The sequence below is a fragment of the Belonocnema kinseyi genome, chromosome 2, assembly GCF_010883055.1.
Source record: "Belonocnema kinseyi isolate 2016_QV_RU_SX_M_011 chromosome 2, B_treatae_v1, whole genome shotgun sequence".
Lineage (NCBI taxonomy): Eukaryota > Metazoa > Arthropoda > Insecta > Hymenoptera > Cynipidae > Belonocnema > Belonocnema kinseyi.
In genome coordinates, this window is record NC_046658.1 from 158,393,053 (window position 1) to 158,413,827 (window position 20,775).

At 27.4% G+C, this 20,775-nt stretch overlaps 1 protein-coding gene and 1 further gene across 1 annotated transcript in view; both read right to left on the reverse strand.

The window, feature by feature from the left end:
• LOC117167851 overlaps nucleotides 1–20,775 on the reverse strand; it is a 435,057-nt gene that overhangs the window by 105,837 nt on the left and 308,445 nt on the right. Inside the window, exon 2 of the mRNA XM_033353059.1 lies at nucleotides 5,982–7,019. Within this exon, the coding sequence (XP_033208950.1) occupies nucleotides 5,982–7,019 (1,038 nt within the window). The remainder of the gene's footprint in view (nucleotides 1–5,981; nucleotides 7,020–20,775) is intronic.
• Nucleotides 1,959–2,120, reverse strand: LOC117168600.

Genomic DNA, 20,775 nt, shown 5'->3' on the forward strand with positions numbered 1-20,775 from the left:
ATAAAAATATAAATGTAATTTATAAACTTTGTCATACTTTTGTAGAAATGAGAAAAATGAAATTATTGACAAAAACTTATTTTGTACAATTCGACAAAAATGTATAAAATTTTATTTTTGAAAGAATTGAGGGCTTAATTTTTTAAGAAGATTTATGGGGAAATTAAAAATAATTTAAGTTTTATTTTAAAAGGTTCGTTTTAAGCTTTAAAACTTTACATTTTTGATATGGCACGATGAGAAAATTAAAAAAAAACGAGTAATCAGATTAAAAGATGTTCAGAAGTTGTGAAAAGATTTAAAAATAATTTCAAACTTAAAGCGGTTTGAACAAAAAGTTTTAAAAAATGTAGATTTTTCATGATCTAAAGAAATTAGAAGATTTTTAAGAATTTTGAAAGGTTTCAAGAGAACAATATTTCTGTTAAGATTATTCTTGAACAAAATTTCAAACGACTTAAGAAATTTAAAAAGATTTAAAAAATTTGAAAAAATGCTGAATTTCAAAGATTTAAAAATAAATTTAGAATCTTTTTAAGAATTTTTGCAGTTTTAAAAAAATCTTGACCCAGGTGGAGATATTATATATAATATTCATTTTTTTATACATTCATTATATAAAACAAATGAATATTATATATAAAACTTCACACTATATATAAACTATATATCATTTTTCCGCTTAGGAAAATTTTAAATGGTCTTTTAATTTGAAAAATTAATTTTGAAAGAAAACCTTTGTAGAGTTTTAAAAATTTTGAATTAAATTTGGGAGATTTAATTTTTTTTGATTAAATTTAAAAGATTTTTAATAATTAAAAAAAAAATTAGAGTGAAAAAGAGAATTTTATTTTAAATTTTCTAAAATCTAATGCAAGCTCAAATTTAAGTGTTCAAAGACTTTTGACTTTTACTGTAAGTGGAGTATTATGTATTAAAAATTATTTTTCACTTTAAATCGATTTTCTCAGAATTTTTTTGAAAATCTAAATATATTAAAAAATGTTAGTCAAACCTTTTCGAGTTACTAATTATTTGTGATTTTTTTAACTGCTAAATATCACGTAAAATCATTCGAAAATTCTCTAAATTTTTTGTTTAATTATGCAAAATTAACCAAAATATTTTGAAATCTCCCAGATTTTTTTTCGAAATTTTTTTAAATCTTGTGAAATTTGTGTAAATTTTCTTCAACAGTTAATATTTCAAAATGAAGTTATTTTAAATTATTCCAGGAATCAAAATAAAATTGTTCATTCTCTGGAATAAACATTTGGAATTTCTAAAGCTTCCAAATAACTTTTAAATTAATTCGAATTTTTCTTTAAAAGTTCTTGAATACCGTGCAAAATTTAGAAAAACTTTCTTACAATCTAGCAGATTTATTTCGGAAATTTTCAAAAATGTTCTTAAATTTGACTTAAAAGATAATATTTGACAATAAAAAGATAATTAAAGATTATTCCAGGAATAAACTATTATTTGGAATAAACCATTGAAACTTATCAATTATAATTTTCTCTTAAAATAATTCCAATTTTTCCTTAAAATTTTTTTAACTAATGCAAAATTTGTAAAAATGCCTTGAAATCTCACAGATTCTTTTTAGGGATTTTTAAGTGTCTTTAAATTCTCTTTAAAAGTTAATATTTTAAAACAAAAAGTAATTAAATTGCTTCCAGGGATAATAAATACAAGTTTTAAAAAATTCTTTAAAAAATCAATTTTTGTATTAAATCTTTAAAATTCGACATTTATAATCATCTTGGAGACATTAAAATTAAATCTCATAAAACAAAATTCTTACAACAATTAAAATGTTTACCGAAATATTAAAAAACAGCTTATTGAACGTAATTTATTTAAGGGATTATACTCAAGCTAATTTCTATGAATATTCTTTGAAGAAACTCACGAAAATATGTTAAAATTTTAAAATTCTGTTTAAATTTATTTATCCGGGACAGCGCGTACGCAGTCCCGACTAACAAAAATTATACGCCCGAGATATCCACATTAGGGATATTCGCAAGGGTCAGCTAAACCGTAGTGCAATGGAAAAGCCTCGCCCTGGAGGAACCGCCTTCATGATCACGGTAGCCTCTGCGCCAGGTAAGTATGCTTAAGTGGTCGATTCGAATTGTCTTATAATTTCGCAGAATCATCTCTCTTGCGAGAAGACCCGCGGGCTACTCTTCTACGCCCTGATGCGAAACCTAGCGTCGACATTTCTAACTGATTCAAATGTTGCATGCGTGCGCGCGGTCTATTCGCATGCGCAGTACGCACTGACCGGTCGGTATGCCACGTGCGTTCGCTATGGCTCTGCCTGCCTGTCGCTCACTCGCTCTCCGCTGTCGGCAGAGTTCTCATCTCAGCAACGCAATCAATCGCAACCGGTTCACTTCGAGCATGAGATGTGAATGCAAGAAATTTCTTACAAATTATCTTCGTCAAAAAAAAAGCTAAATATTTCTGCCGAAGGAACAGTCATTTCTTTTTTGACATGAAGAATTAAAAAGAAATTAAATAATGTGTCTTGCTTTTGAAAAAAATTTGACATGAAATAAGTCTTAAGTTCTAAGAACTGATAACTTTGTGGAACTGTAATTTGCCATTAAAATGCAATTAATTTCAATCAGTTCAATTTCATAATTTAATATAATTTCTAACTTAAATAAAACAATGGTATATTAATTAATTAGTTCTAGCGCTAGAATTCGGGAAACTTTTACCAAATTTTACAAGCAATACAAATTTATTACAAAAATTACAATTTTCACATTGCTGTACTTTATTGTTTTTTATTATAGAAAATGTATTTTCTGAATAAAATAAACTAAAGATATTTTAAAATTGTGATTTTTGTATACATTTTAAACTGTAAAATTGTATAAGTGCCTGAATTATCGAAAAAATCTTATAGTTTCTAGTCGAAATTTTTTTTTGTAATTTTCCACCATTTAAACGATTTTTTCAAAAACAATTGAAATTAAAAATGAAATTCTACTAGAAACTACAAAAAAATACAATTTTCAGATTACTGTGTTTTATTGCGGATAAAGTATTTTGTCAATAAAGACAATGTTGAATTAATAAACTAATTCTACTAAAAGCTACCATTCTGATACTAAGATTCAGAACACTTTTGCCAAATTTGACAAGTAATGCTAGTTTTTTTATTTTTTAATTACAATTTTCACATTATTATACTTTATTATTTTTTATTACGAGTTTAATTAAACAAATTTTTTTTTAATCAAATAAAGTACAACTATCGAAAAATGGTATTTTTGAACAACAAATTTAAATTGTAAAATATTGTGAAAGTGGCTGTATTCTAGAGAGAAGAAAACTAGTAGTTTATAGTAAAATTGTTTTTAAATTGCTGAAATAATTTTAATGAAGGCTACAATCTTTTACTAGAATTCGAAAGTATAAGTTACTAAATAAAAACAATAAAGTACAACTATCTAAAAATTGTGATTTTTTGTTTCTGCTATGATTCAAACTCATAAAATTCTTTAAAGTAATTTCAAATTTTTATAGAAAATTACAAATTTTACATTATTGTACTTTATTGTAATTGACTGTATTTTATTGTGAGAATTGTATTTTCTCAATAAACAGCAATTGCTACAAATATGAAAAAATGATGATTTTTTATAAAAATTTATAATTCTAATATTTTGCTAAAATGTCTACCAGCATTATTTTGGTAAGTTTCAATTGTTTAAAAAATTGTTAAACATTGTCAAAAAACTACTAAAACAATTCTACTGAAAACTGCAAGCTTTTTCTAAAATTTGGAATAAAATAAATTAATATAAAGATAAAAGATTTCGAATTTTAGCGAAACTTAGATTCTAGCGGCATTTTTGTTGTAATTTTATATTTTTGTTTATAATGGAAAATGATAAAAATATTTTGTATGATCATATGATTTTAAAAGTAATTATAAATTTTTACACAGCTTTAAAATTATCACATTATTGTATTTTATTGTCATTTACTGTATTTTAAAGTGAAAATAATATTCCACTAATTTCCCGCTGCATGTGATATTTAAACCAGAAGAATAAAATTAGATCGAAAATTTAACTATTACATTTTTAGAACATTAATCTTTTTGGTTAAAAAATAATCTTTTGAGTTGAATGTAGAACATTCTTTTTTTTTTAATTCATAATTTTAGTTGAAATTTCATCTCTTCGGTTGAAAATTTGAGTTTTTGTTTAAAAATTAATTTTTTAAACTAAAAATGTAAGTATTACCTTTTTTGGTTAAAATTGATATTTTATATTGATATTGTTGATAACATTTTATATTGATTTTATATATTTCATATAATCTGTTTATGTTTAGAATTTAACTATTTTGTTGAACATTCGTATTTTTCGGCAGAAAAGTAATTTTGTTTGTTAAAAATTTTTTTTTTTTTTGAGGATTCATCTATTTAGGTTAAAAATTCGTCTTTTTTAGTTCAAGTCAATTTGTAAGAAATCGTTTGATTTCTTTAAAAACTTTTTGTTTATCTAGAAATTTGAAAATTTCGATATAAAAAAATTTCTTCTTCAGTTCAAAATTCAATTATTTGATGTGAAAATAATGTTATTTCATTGAAAATTCAACGTCATTGTTGAAGGTTGAGGATTATTATTTTAGGTTGAAAATTGATTATTTTAATCAAATTATCTGCTTTCGTCGCAAATTCAAGTGCATTGTTAAAAATTCACCATTTTTATTGAAAATGAGCAATATTTGTTGAAAATTCCTCTTTTTAGTTGAAGATTTACCTGTTGGGTAAAAAATTCGTCTTTTTGATTGATTTCAACTTGTTAAAAAATCGTTTTTATGTCAAAAAAAAAAATTTGACCAAACTTAAAATTTGAAGATTCCATTTTCTGTTCAAAAAATACTATTTGGTTTAAAGATCTTTCTTGACTGAAAATTCAACATCATTGTTAAAGGTTGATGATTTTTTTTGTTGCCTAATTGAGCAGGTTGCAAATTTGTCTTTTGGCAGAAAAATTCATCTTTAATAGTAGAAAAATCATCTTCCTTGTTGAAAATGAATTTTGTTGGTTAAAACTAAACTTTTTGCGTTGAAAATTCAAGTAACTTCTAAAAAAAACTGCCTTTTTAGCCTGAAAATTCTATTCTTTTTGGTTGAATTTTAATCTCATTTATTTGGAAATTTAACCACTTGGTTGAAATGCATCTTTCTAGGTTGAAAATTTATGTATTTTGATTGGGTCTTTTTTTGTCAAAAATGCAATTGCTATCTAAAAAATAGGTTCTTTAGGAGTACAAATTCATCTTTCTTCGACGAAAATTCTTTTCTTTTTTGCTTGAAAGTTCAACTATTTGATTGTTAATGCAGTCGTTTAGTCAAAACTTAATTTTCTTATTGCTGTAAATTCGTCTTTCCGGTTAGAAAGTTCATCTCTTGGTAGAGAATCTTTTTTGGTCTTCAGTTAAAGTCTTTTTTATATTGAATTCCATATTCCCCTATTTTCGTGAAAAATCACACTACTCCCCCTAAGAATACATTTCAAATCAAATTTAAAAAAAAATTCTAAAACGTTTCTCAACAGGACACCTCAGTAAAATCTAACTGAGCCCATGATTATCCCCCATTATCCCTTCAAGTTTAAACGCCTAAACTCCCGAATCCATTTCCCGTATCTAATCCTCATGAATTTCAGCATTATATGTCAAGAAGAAAAGCGAGAAAAGAACCTGCTCAGTCCAAAATGTGCTACAAATTTCCTTCATTTCCACTTTTTTTCTCTCTCTCCAAGGACATCTATCTATCTAGATTCTAGAAAAGAAGCGATGCATCCTCCCTAAGCCAGCAAGGCTCAGAAAGGTGATACGACGACTCGGTCGTAATTTTTTCAAGAGCATCGCCCGAGAGAAAACTGAAAAGTCGAGTGCCGCACCTGCAGACAAAAGAAATCGTGCATCGCCAGTCTCACCTGAAAGGGACTTTGTTCCTTAACGTCGGTAAGGAAGATCGGCGCGTCCTTGGTATGCCAGTGTTCCTGCGCGTAGATAGAGTTCACCTTCATCCCAGCTCGACTGTTCTTCGGCGGGGTAATGAGGGCCTTGTCCTCGCAGCCCTCAACGTGGGCGAGCCGAGCCTCTATGTCGTTCTTGTCATAGTTCAAGGTCTTCACATTACCCTGTCCATTACCCTGAACATTACCACTCACATCAACATTGTTCGAAATGCAATAAACACTGCCCGTTCTCCCCGTTTTTTCACATCTCGCGCTGCAAAAACTCGGCAACCTGCCCTCGGGAAGGTGAAAAATCGGTTCAATCCCGAGCCGCGACTTTCCATTCCGGTCTTGCTCGAGTCCGAACTCATTTTCCTCGTACAGTCTTTCACTACAGGGGACATCCACTGGAACTTCACTGGCGGAAGAGAATCCGGAATTGGTTCGATTTTTGCAGTGTTTACAGTCCTTTTTTCGACGTCTTTTCGCGTGTCGATCGCTGTGAACTTCCGCTATGGGACCGGAAGTGTACCTCGAGTTTTCCTCGATCGCGGAACCATTCTCACAAATTGGAGGACCGGCTCGGATCCTTTCTCTGCTGGTGACGCGGACGGAAGAGCTGATCACGCTTTCGACACTGTCTCTCAGAGGGTTCGCTCTTCTCAGCGGGAGTGTGAGATTTCGGTGAAATGAATTTGAGGAATCTCGCTCAATCTCGGAATTCGAGTAATACCGATTTTCCGGAATAGGCTGCCGTTGAGAGTTTGGGATTTCTGGTCGAGGAGGTTCCGGGAGACGCGCATCTGAGGATGACCGAAAGGGGGAATTTGCCGATGAGGCGCCGGAAGTGATGTCCTCGTAGATGTGGGAGTCAGGACTCGTGGAGGAATCCATGCGAAATAATTCAGTTGGACGGATGAGCTTTCTTAGGGGCGCCCGAGGCGTCTCCTCGAAGGAGTGGTGAGGATGTAACTTTCTGGACGATGGCTCATCCTCGTAGGCCCCGTTCTCCATCTGTAATCAGAAGGAAGGCTAGTTTTAATCATTGGTGATTCATCGATTACGATGTATATTATCAAGTTTTATTAAATGACGGTGCTAGGAATGCATCTGAGTTGACGACTCAGCTCGTGAAGCGAATATCTAAGGAAGACGCGTTTGGAATATCTTTCAGGGTAATTCGATTTAGTTTTCTTAAGGAAGGGTTTGAAAGGTACACTCAGAAAAATGTTTGCTTGAGACAGACAACAACATTTTTTGAATTTATATCACTGAAACAATTTTTTTGCTTGAATTAAAAAAATATTTATTTAATTATAAGAAATGGAAAATATTGGTCTTATTGATTGAAACAAATTATTTGCTTGGCACCATTTTTTTTGAGTGACAGATGAAAAATAGTTCGATTTTCATTAAATAGACGTTTTAAATTCTGAGTTCAGAGAAAGAAAACATTTTTTTTTGTTATCACAACTGAAAATGCGCCCAATCGGTTTGCGAGCACGACGCAAGCGCACTTTAAAACATTCCAAAAATTGGGAACACTGTACTAACCTAAAATCTAAATAAATAAAGATTAGTTATGAAATCGATAATGTTTTTCATCAATTGTAATTATCGCTGTATACATAACAGCAGGGGTTCAATTTTGACTTATTCAAATAATGCGGATTCAACGACGTAAATTCAAAGTGACTTTTCAAAACAGTAAATTTGGCTCCCTGATGAACTAGCCCCTTTTGATTGAGCCAATCTGAAATGTTCACCCCAAAAACAGTATTTTTGAATGATCTAATCAGTAACTTTCAATGGCCAAATCAGACATTTTAAAATTATCTAAACTGTAACTTTTACTGATTAAATCAGTCAATTTCTTTCCTGCAATGAATCTAACATAATCCCTGATCTGTAACTTTGACTGATTAAATCAGTCATTTTGAATAATCTAATCTGTAACATACACTGATTAAATAATTTAGTTTTAATGGTGTTATCAGTAGCTTTCACTAATTAAGACAGTCATTTTGAATTACCTAATCAGTCTCTTCCACAAATTAAATCAGTCATTTTGAATCAAATCAGTTATTAATAGTACATTTTAATAATTTATAAAAATGTAGGAAATTGACTAAAAATCAACCATTTAAAGAGAGTCATTTAGCTAGTCAGCAATATTAACTGATTCATCTGTTAAAACCAGGGACGTAAGAAAGGGGGGTTTTGAATGCCCCCCTCCCACAGAAATTTGAACAAAAAATTAACATCATGTAAAATTTGAACGGATCACCAAACCCCTCTTCGACATTTTTTAAACTCTCCCAGAAATTTTTTTTCTGCTTACGACTCTGGTTAAAACAACTATTTTGTCAGTAAAAATGACTCACTTTTCATTTCGAGGATGTTTGATCAATTTATTCAGTCAAATTTTGACTCTTTCAAATTTCGAATGTTTTATATGAATAGCGTTTTTTTATGAAATATGTAAGTGAAGTACAATAATATGTAAAAATTTTAATTTTTAGGATACTTTGTAATTAATTGTAAAATTCTGTAAAATGTGAAATTTCTTAATTTGGGAAAATATTGTAGCTTTTACTGTATGCTTTTTGCATTTTGGTAATATTATTATTTTTTTTTTAATTTGGCAGTTTGAAATTGGTATTGTTTTGGAAAATCTCACTGTCCAAGATGGTCAACTTTTAGCCAATCACTCATGGGTATAATCATTTTTAAATTTCAATCTTTTAGAACTTCAAAACTTTGAAATGCAGATGCTTCAAAACTCTGACATTTTAAATTTTGAGTTAATTTGCAAATTTCTGTTCTAATGTAGAATTATCTCAAAAATGCAAAATGAAAGATTTTAGGTTCAAATAAGATGAGACATTTTGTATTAAATACATATTTTTTCAAATTAATGAGTGGAAGAAGTACGAACTTCAGTCTTAATTTTTCTAACATGAAAATGAAAACCCAAATTTTGAATAAAATTATGTAAAAAATTCTAATTAAAAATTGGGAACCTTAGATTCAATGGCTTGCTAATTACAATTTAATTAATTTTTCTGCTCTTAATTTTTGAGTGTTTATATACTGGAGTATTAATATATAAGTCAATCTAATTCGAAGCTTTTCAACTTCAACGATTTAAAAGAATTTTTATTGGCCTTTTCAAGAATAAAAGAAACGGTTAATATGCATCATGAAATACAAATCAATATTCGAGAAAACATCTTGCCAGCAATTATTAATCTGACATTTAAAATTAAATAATCTTTATGAATGATGCAACGATTTCATCACTGATAGCAGGCTGATACAAGAATTATTTTAGAAAATTATTCACATACTATCATTAGTAAAATTTCTATATAGTTGACTCATTAGATATTTTCATCACATCCTGTTTTTTCTCTATTATTTCACAGCGTTCAACAAAATCTTCATTACGAAAATTTAATTGTCGAAGCGAGGGGCATTTCTATGTAACTTTTCCCATTTTAATTATTTTATTAGGCGTTTTTGGTAAAAGATTAAATCTTTATTGTTGAAAATTCATCCTTTTGGTATAAAATTCAACCATTGCAGTTGAAAATTAATCATTTTGGATAAAAATTAATTCCTTCAACTGAAAATTGGACCTCTATTTTTGGTTGAAAAATCATCTCTTCTTTTTTAAAATTTAATAATTTGGATGAAAATTGTATTTTTAGATATAAACTTCAAATATTTTGTTGAAAATTTCTTTCCCTTTTGTTTAAAAATTATTATTTATTTAAACTGAAAATTTAACTTTTATTCCATTAGAATATTCCATATTTTCAGTTTAAAATTGATCTCTTTGGTTAAACATTCATTTTTCAGTTGAAAATTAATCACTTTGTTTGAAAAAGTAAGTCTTTTTTTTAATTAAATTTTTTTTATTGAAAGTGTTTTTTTGGACAGTTATTTTTTAAACGGAAAATTAAACCTATCCAAATTGAATATTCCATAATTTTCTACCTTAAAATTAAAATTTTTAAGTTGTGGTTAACAATTTATCTTTTTTAGTCGTTAAATGACTAAGAATGTAAAACTATCCGCCAAATGGCTACCTAGCTTTTGAATATGTTGAAATCACTTAAAATAATCATTTGAAGTATTCTTTACAAATCTTATGAAATTCCTTAAAATCGCTCAAAAACTTCAAAACATAATCAAAATCTTCTGACATCCTGAAAAATACGTGAAAATACTTTTGTGTCTCTTAAAATCCTTTGAAATGTTTAAAAATCATTTGAAATATCTTGAAAAATATTGGAATCCCTGGAAATGTTTACAGCCCTCTGAAATTCTGTGAATTGTTGGGAAAATTGAGCAAATCCTTTAACATTTTTTAAATCATGTTAAAACTCTCTGAAATCCTTTGTACTTAATAGATATTGTATATAATTGCCTTAAAACTCTTTAAAAAGATGCAGCTCCCTGAAAATCCCTTAAAATTCCGAGAATATTTCTAAATATTACGAGCACCCTTTAAATCTTTGAAATCCTTTGAAAATGTATTGAAATTATTGAAATTCATGGGAACCAAAAGGATTAATTTTCTACACAAAAAAAAGAATTATTTCCAACCTAGAGAATTAATTTTCTATAAAAAAAAGAATTTTTTTCAGCCAATGGATTAATTTTCTATCAAAAAAGAAATATTTTCAACCAAGAGGATTGATTTTCTACTCAAAAAGAATTATTTTCAGCCAAGGGATTAATTTTCTACCAAAAAAAAAGATGTTCAATCATGAGGATTAATTTTCTATCAAAAAAGAATTATTTTCAACCAAGAGGATTAATTTTCTACTCAAAAAGAATTATTTTCAACCGAGAGGATTATTTTCTACAAAAAAAAAAAAAAACAAGAAAAAACGATTTTCAGCCAATAGATTAATTATCTACAAAAAAAACGATTTTCAACCATGAGGATTAATCTTCTACCAGAAAAGAATGAGTTTTAACCAAGAGGATTAAATTTCTAGAAAAAAAGCTATTTTCAACTAATAGGATTAGTTTTCTACCAATAAAGGCTGATTTTCATACAAGAGGATTAATTTTCTTTCAGACAAGAATTATTTTGAACTAAGAGGTTAAATTTTCTATAAAAAGGAATTATTTTTAACCACGAGGATTAATTTTCTACCCGAAAAAGACCGATTTTCAACCAAGTGGATTGCTCTTCTATCAGAAAAGAATTACTTCTAACCAAGAGGATTAATTTTCTGCAAAAAAATTATTTTCAACCAACTGGATTAATTTTCTACAAAACAAAAAACGATTTTCAACCATGAGGATTAATTTTCTATTAAAAAAGAATTATTTTCAACCAAGAGGAATAATTTTCTGGTTAAATGATTTTCTGTAAAAATTATCATTTTTAATTAAAAGGATCAATTTTCTACAAAAAAAAAACAACGATTTTCTACCATGAGGATTAATCTTCTTGTAAAAAAATTATTTTCTACCAAAAGGAAATTTTCTACACAAAAAAAAAACCATTTCCAACATAAAGATTAATCTTCTAACAAAAAAGAATTATTATCAACCAAGAGGATTAATTTTCTATCAAAAAAGGTCGAATTTCAACCAAAAGGATTAATCTTCTACCAGAAAAGAAATATGTTTAACCAAAAGGATTGATTTTATACAAAAAATAATTATTTTCAACCCAGAGGATTAATGTTTTACTAAAAAATAATTATTTTCTACTAAGAGGAAATTTTATACACAAGAAAACCATTATCAACATAAGGGTTAATTTTCTACCAATAAAGGCCGATTTTCAACCATGAGGATTAATCTTCTACCAGAAAAGAAATTTTTTCAACCAAGAGGATTAATTATCTACAAAAAAAAAAAGATTTTCACCCATCAGGATTAATTTTTTACTAAAAAAGAATTATTTTGAACCAAGAGGATTAATGTTTTACAAAAAGAAGCTATTCTCAACTGAGAGGATTAATTTTCGACCAATAAAGGCCGATTTTTAACCAGGAGAATTAATCTTTTACCAGAAAAGAAATATTTTTAAGCAAGAGGATTGATTTTCTACAAAAAATAATTATTTTCAACCCAGAGGATTAATTATTTACAAACAAAACAAAAAAAGATTTTCACCCATGAGGATTAATCTATTACTAAAAAAGAATTATTTTCAACCAAGAGGATTAATCTTCTACTAGAGAAGAATTATTTCTTACCAAGAGGAATAATTTTCTACAAAAAAAAAAAACGTTTTTCAAACATGAAGATTCATTTTCTACCAAAAAAGATCGATTTTTAACCAAAAGGACTTATTTTCTACCAAAAAATAAATTATTTTTAATGAAGAGAATTAATCTTCTACCCAAAATAAATTATTTTCAACCAATGGGATTAATTTCCTACAAAAAAGGTCGATTTTCAACCTTAAGGATTAATTATCTGCCAAAAAAGAATTATTTCCACCAAGATGAAGAATTTTCTATAAAAAAGAACATTTTTCTACCAAGAGGATTAATTTTGTACGAAAAAAGAATTATTTTCAACCAAAAGAGTGAATTTTCTACCTGGAAAACGAATTTTACACAAAATTATGCTAAATTTTATTGAATAAATCAGTCATTCGGAATTATGTAATCAGAAGCTTTCACTAATTAAATAAATAATTTTAAATAGTATAACCACTAACTTTTAAAAATTAAATTAATCATCTTAAATAATCGAATCATTCTAAGGGATCGTGCATAAATGAAGTAGTCTTTTACGTGGGAGGGTAGATCAACGATTTTTCTGTTTTCTTACAAAGCCGGAAGGAGGGGGTGGGGTGGGGGGGGGGTCAAAACTCAAGGTCTCTAAAAAATGGGATTACATGATTCAAAATTTTAGAAAAAAATTTATCATTATTTATTCGCGGCACCTAATCCTTCAGTTCCCGTGATGAGAAAAAAAAAGCACTTTATTCATCATTCAAAACCTCTTACTGACTATAAATTTTTTTTCAACTATGATCTCACTCATCCCTGACAATAGACGAAAGGCATTAAATGAGAATGATACGTGATGAATATGTATAGATATAATAAAAATTATTTAATTTATATAGAATCTTTAAATTGAAGAGTGACTAGCTAACTGAGAGATATTCTTTGAGAAAGGAGATCGATTTCTCAAGAGCGATCACTCAAGATTCAAGAACGAGCGTGTGTCGTTGTCAGGTGTCATACGTGTTTTTCAATGAACACTAATCACGCAGTACAGTGAAACTTTTTCATCGTGTCAATCACTTGGCTTTCGATTTTTATCGATTGGTTGGATCTTGATTCTTGAATCTTGAGTCTTGACCAAGCGAGTTTTTTTTTTTTGAAGATCACACACATGGCTCAACAGAAGTCGGCAACCACACTCATTACCGGTGTAATTAAAGTATCTTCAATCAAATTTAAGATAATTATGATCTTAATAATCGCGTCTTATCTCTTTCGTTCAAAAAGTCTTAATTTCTTAATTAAACAAATTTCGCGAATTTCATATTTGGCTTAAAATAATTTGATTTTCAAAATGTATTGTTGTATATATGTATGGAATTAAATAAATGTCACGTGATTTTTAATTCAATTCAAATTAAAAATCACGGAACATTTGTTCAATTCCATTAAATGTTTCAAATCTATTGAAATCTTTCGAAATCCCTTTAAATTTTTCTAAACTCTTGAAAATTTCTTGGAATTTTATTAAAATACAATGAAATATTTAAAATACTTTTGGAATCACTTTCAATTCTTGAATTTAAAATTTTAGAGTCCTTTGAATCCTTTTTAAATTTTATGGAATTTTTTAGAGCTCTTGGAAATTCTTGATTAATTTTAAAATTACCCTAAGTTCTTCAAATTCATTTGGAATCATTTCAAATAATTGAAATTTTTAATTTTAAATCCTTTTAAATTTGTTAAAGATCTTAAAATTATCTTGGAATTCATTGGGATATTTTAAAATATTATAAAAACTTAAAAATTATTTTGGAATCAGTTCAAATTAATTATATATAAAATTTGAAATCTGTTCAAATCTGTTTAAACCTCTTGCGTTTTTTAAGAATACCCTACACTCTTCAAAATCCTTTAGAATGATTTTAAATGATTAAAATATCAAATTTTGAATCCTTTAAAATATTTTGAAATTCCTTCGAATTTGGAACTTAAAAAAGGCATCAGAATTTTTCAAATCCTTTTGCAATCACTTAAAATGATTAATTTTATTATTAAAATTATTTCCTTGGAACTTTTAAAAATACCTTAAAATCTATCAAATCCTTTGGAACCACTTCAAATTAATAAAATCAAACATTTTAAATTCTTTGCAATTTTTTGAAATTCCTGGGAACTATTTCAAGCTCTTCAAAATTTCTTGTAATTTCTAAATACACACTAATATCATTAGAATTCTTTGAAATGCCTTCAAATTATTGAAATCAAGGGAAAATTCCTTGTTTAAAAAAAAATTTCTAAAATCTCTTAAATCTTTTCAAATCAATTCAAATGATTGAAATATAAAATTTGTAATGCTGAAAAAAATTTTGAAATCCCTTGGGATTTAAAATAAAACACCTGAAATATTAAAAATTCTTTTGGAATCGCTTCAAATTATTTATATATATTATTTTGAATCCCTTAAAATCTTTTTAAATCCCTGGGAATTTTTGAAAATACCCTACAATCTTCAAAAACCTTTAGAATCATTTCAAATGATTAAATATACCATTATTATATCCTTTAAAATCTTTCGAAATCCCTTGGAATTTTTTAAAGCTCCTAAAGTTCCTTGGAACTGAAAAAAATGCCCCAAAAATTTTCGAATCCTTTTGCAATTTTTGAAATTATTGAAATCCAACATTTTGAATCCTCTACAATCTTTTGAAATTCCTTGGAACTGTTTAAAGTTCTAAAAATTTCTTGTAATTTTTAAAAGGATAGTAATATCTTTAAAATTCTTTGAAATCCCTTTAAATTATTGATTTCAAAATTCCTTGGATTTTAAAAATATATTCTAAAGTATTTTAAATCCTTTCGAATCACGTTAAATTATGAAAATCTAACATTTTAAATCCTACAAAATTTTTTGAAATCCCTTGGGAATTGAAAAAACAACTGGAAATATTTGAATTTCTTTTGGAATCATTTCAAAATATTGAAATCTAAAATTCTGAGTCCTTTAAATTCTTTTAAAATGCCATTGAATTTTTTAAGCTCTTGAAAACACCTTAGAATTTTCAGAAATAGACTAAAATCTTTAAAAATCATTTGGAATCACTTCAAATGACTGAAATCTAAAATTTTTAAAAACCCCTTTGGATTTTCTGAAGCTCTTAAAAATTGCCTGAAATTTTTAAAACACCCTGAAATGTCAAGGATATCTAAAATCTATTAAACACTTTTGGAATCACTTTAAATTAATTATATCTAAAATTTTGAATCCTTTAGAATCTGTCAAAATCTCTTAGAATTTTTAAGAAAAAACTTTTTGAAAAACTTTTTTTTGATATCCCTTACAATTTGTTAAGGCTCTAATTTTTTTTTTAATTTTCAAAAATACATTATTTCTGGATTTTTTTTTTTTTGACAAATCGGTCTATAGGTTACATTTTATTCTCCGATTTGTACATTCTTTTTCAAAAATTAAAACTGGTAAATTCCGCGAAGCTTCTTGAAGGTAATTTACAAATTTTTGTTTTTACACGGAACAGTGTAAAGAAGAAAATTTATTAAGGTATTTTTAACAACCAAAAACGGCTTCAAAATTGTTGAAGTTTCATGAAAAAAAAATTCTACAATGCAATTGAATTTATAAAAAAAATTTAATTTCCAACCTAGCAGTTGAATTTCCAACAAAATATTTCAATTTCCAGATTAAAATATTATTTTGTATCTAAAATCACGCATTTTCAACAAATTATCTAAATTTTCAACAAAATAGTTGAAGCCTGAACCAAACAACTAAAAAGACGCGCGCGCGCAGTGGGACAAATCGGTCTATAGGTTATATTTTTATCCGATTTGCAGATTCTTTTTAAATACCAACGCTAATGAAATTTCGCAGATTCTTTGCAAGTGATTTTTAAATTTTCAATCTAACAGGGAACTCTGCAAAGAAAAAAAGTGGAAAAACGTATTTTCAACAACAAACTTTTCAATTACTTTTTAATGAGACATAAATTTTAATGCAAAATTTTGAATCTTCAACCAAAAAACGAATTTTCATGAAAGAAAATAAAGTTTCGACAATCTATTAGAATTTTTAACCGGAAAGTTAAATTACCAACGAAATAGTTGCAGATTCAACTAAAAAAGACTCATTTTAATTGTAAAATATCAATTTTCAACCAACCATGAGTTGATATCGAGTCAATTTAAGAGAATACAAAGAAAATTAGAAAAATTAGATAAAATTATTAACAATTCAAGGTGAATTCAAATATTTCAAATTGAATTTAAGACGATTACTAAGAATGTAATGAAATGCTTATTAATTCGAGATGAGTTTAAATTTCTTCAGAATCATTTACAAAAAATTTAAAAAAACCATTGGATTAAGTAAAAATGAATTAGTTTAGAAGAGTTCAAATTTGAAAGAATTCAAATATTTCAAAATCAAGTGAATAATTTAAACCATATAAGTCCAGTAAAATCATTCAAATCCTTGGAAATTCCTTACAATTTTTTTAATTTCTTCAAAATGCCTTAGACTTTAAAAAAATAATCTAAAATTTTATAAAGCATTTCGAATCACTTTAAATTATTGAAGTGTTTTTAAATCCCTTAGATTTTTTTGAGCTCTTGAAAATCCTTCGAGTGTTTAAAAATACCCTATAATTTGAAATCCTTTGGAATTTCTTTAAGCTCTTGCAAATTTCTTCGAATTTTTAACAATACCCTAAAATATTTAAAATTCTTTGAAACCACTTCAAATTATGGAAATATAAGATTTTGAATCTTTTAAAATTCTTTGAAATCCCTTGGAATTTCGTGTATATCTTGAAAATGCCCGGAAATCTTTTAAAATAAATACACATATTTTTAATCCTTTGTCATTCCATTAAATTAATAAATTCAATTAAAAGTTCCTTGGAACCTTTTAAAAAGACTCTAAAATAATTCTAATCCTCTGAAATCCCTTTAAACTTTTTAAAGCTCTTGAGGAAGCTCCTTAGAATTTTGAAAAATGTTCTCATATTTTTTTTATGTTTTGGAATCACTTCAAATTATTGAAATCTTGAATTTCAAATCCTTTCAAATCTTCTGAAATCCCTAAGAATTTTTTCAGCAATACTAAAATTTTACAAATTCTTTGAAATCCCTTCAAATGATTGAATTATTTGAAAATCTTTTAAATCCTTCAATTAATGTGAACATATTTTTTGAAATCAATTAAAATATGGTAAAATTCCCTGAAATCTGATGATTTAAAAACCCCTGCATTCGTTCAAATTTTCAGCAATCTTATAAAATTCCTTGGAATCTTTAAAATATCGTAAAACCTGATCATATAAAAATACCTTGGAATTTAAATAGTTGAAATTAGTTAAAAATTCCTGGAAATTTTTTTAATTCAGGAAATTATTTCAAATTTATTGAAATCTTTCGAAACACCTTGAAACTTTTAAAAGACCTGGAAATGCATGGCAATCGTTTAAATCGCCTTAAATATTTTAAATCCTTTGAAATCTTATTCAACTGCTGACATTAATAGACAAAATTTTGGAACCTTCTAAAAATCTTTTGAAATCCTTTGAAAACTTTTAGAGCTCCCTAAAATACTTGGATTTTTTAAAGTGCCTCTAAATCTTAAAAATCTTTTGGAAACACTTTAAAATATTGAAATTTATTTTAAATACCCTAAGATATTTTAAACCTTGAAAGCCCATTCAATTACTGAAATCAATGTAAAATTCCTTGGAATATTTTGAAAGAATCATTATATATTTAAAATCCTTCGAAATTCATTTTAACATTTTAAAGTTTTTGAAAACTTCTTGGAATTTTTAAAAATACCATAAAATCTTTAAAATTATTTGAGATTCCTTCAAATTATTGAAATTGATTGAAAATTTCTTTTATTCTTTTCAAATTCCATAAAATATTTCAAATCCCTTAAAATACTTTTGCAAGCGATTCAAATGATTGATTTATCAAATTTATTATGAATCTTTAAAACTCTTTGAGACTTTTTCAAATTATTGAAATTCATCACAAATTTTTTGGATTTTTTTAAAATTCCAGAAAATATTTCAAATACTTTAAAATCTTTTGAAGCTCTTGAAAATGCCTTGGAATCTTTTAAAATACCCTTAAATATTTCATATTTTTTAAAATGACATTAAACATTCTTTGGAATAAAAAAATTCTAAAGCCTTTTACATTTGTAGCAATCACTTCAAACTATTGAAATCACAAATTTCAGTTCCTCTAAAATCTTTTGAAATTCTTTGGAATTTTTAAGAATACGCTACAATCTTCAATAGATGTTAAAATTCCTTGGTATTTTATTAAAGTTCTTGAAAATTCCATAGAATAAAAAAATACCCTAAAATCTTTCAATTCTTGCGAAATCACTTCAAATAATTGAAATCTATAATTATGAATCCTTTAAAAACCCTTGCAATTTGGTACAACTCTTGAAAATTCCTTGGAATTAAAAAAATACCCTAAAATCTTTCGAACTTTAAGGAATCACTTTAAATTATTAATATCTAAAAGTTTCAATCATTTAAAATCTATTGAAATCACTTCAAAACTTTTTTGAACTTTAGAAGATGCCTTGGATTTTTTAAGCATACCCTAAAGTCTATAAAATTCTTTAAAATCACTTCAAATTATTGAAATATCAAATTTGAAATCCCTTGGAATTTGTGTAAACTCTAGAAAATTCCATCCAATTTTTAATAATATCCTAAACTATGAAATCCTTTAACATGGAATTTTTTTGAACTCCTGAAAATTCCTTGGGATTTTTAAGAATGGTCTAAAATCTATGAAATTCCTTTAAATCACTTGAAGTTATTGAAATATCTAATGTCAAATCCTTTAAAATCTTTTGATATTCCTTGGATTGTTTTAAAACTCGATCCTCTAAAATCACTTAAAATTATTGAAATATACAAATAAAATGTCTCACATGTGTCAAAATAATTCAAGAAGAAAGATCAGAAAAAGGTTTATTGAAATAAAAGTGACTAAAATGACATTTTCATTAAAAGAAAGTTACTTTTGCAATTTTTCAGTTGAAAATCCCTGACTTTTTCCTGAACTGCGGCCACACTTCAACATAACACTCGTTCGAACTTTTGAACTAAACTTAAATTCATGAAACACAAATTGCCATAAAATAAAATGACCTGTTGACACTCAAAACAGAAAGTTTCATTAAAATCCAATTGTGGCACTCACAGGAGTAATTCCCTCCGTAATTCCAGAAAAAAAGAGAGAACACTGCACTGATTGGTTTTTGGTCGTAAATCCTCATCGCGATTTAGCACTGATTTTTGATTTCGCGGAAGCAGTGGCTTGTCAATACAAGCCAAGTCACAAATTCAAATTCGAAATCGAATAAATTCCCGGTGGAGAGAGAGCGCGCGTGTCCGCATGTCTGCTCCCGGCTTGGGACGCCGTCAGACTGTCACTCCACTTCACGGTTAATGGCTAATCCCCCAGTGTTAGCGCAGCGCATTCTCCGCTTCGCGGTTGTCGTCGACGGACGTCTGGAACCAGACTGCCAGAGCGAGTCTGTTCTGTGTGGATTGTGGAAATCCACGGCAGTCGGCACGCACGATTTGCGTCCTATTCCAGAACTATTTCCCTCGTTAGCAGAGACAGCTTTCTAGATTTCCACCAGATATCAAAAAAATTGTTTCTTTCTTTCTTTCTTTTTTGATGGATAGGGTGGAGAAAACTGGAGAAACCGTCCGATCGGAAGAATTTTTACTTCAGGGACTTTGGGACCGTGCATAAATTAGGTACAAATCGTTTTGTTTTTTTCTTAATTATTGATTTCAAAGAATTACAAAATTTTTAAATTAAAATTTTTTAAATATTCCAAGTAATTTTTTAATTGTTTTCAATAATTCGATGAGATTTTAAAGTGTATAAAATATATTGGAAATTAAAAAAGATTCCCAAGATATTTTCAAGAGCTGGAAATTTTGAAGGATTTTGAAATATTTTATGGAATTAAAAAAAAATGGCATGAAATTTTGAATTGATTTTAACAATTTGAAGTGATTCTAAAGAATCTTAAAGATTTAAGAGTATTTTTAAAAAATTCCAAAAAATTTTTTAAGTTTTAAAGTAATTTTTTATTATTTAACATTCTATATTTCACTTCTTTGAAGTGATTCCAAAGGCTTCTGAAGATTTTAGGGTATTTTTAAAAATTGCAAGGAATTTTCAATAGTCTAAGAAAATCCAAACAACGTTAAAAAGAGTGCCAAGCATTTAAAACTTTATATTTTAATAAATTGAAGTAATGAAAATAAAATATTAGTATTTTAAAGAGCCGTAGTGCGCAAGTACTCATTCGAGAAAATTGCACAATATTATGCATTGTAATTTCCAAAGATATGGAACGATTTTATACGATGTATAAGGTTTTAAGATATTTTCAAAAATTCCACGGGATTTTATATTTTAATGGATTTCAAAGAATTGATACATTTATTATTTATATCAGTTATGTTAATTAATCTTGAATACTTCAAAAATTTTTAAAG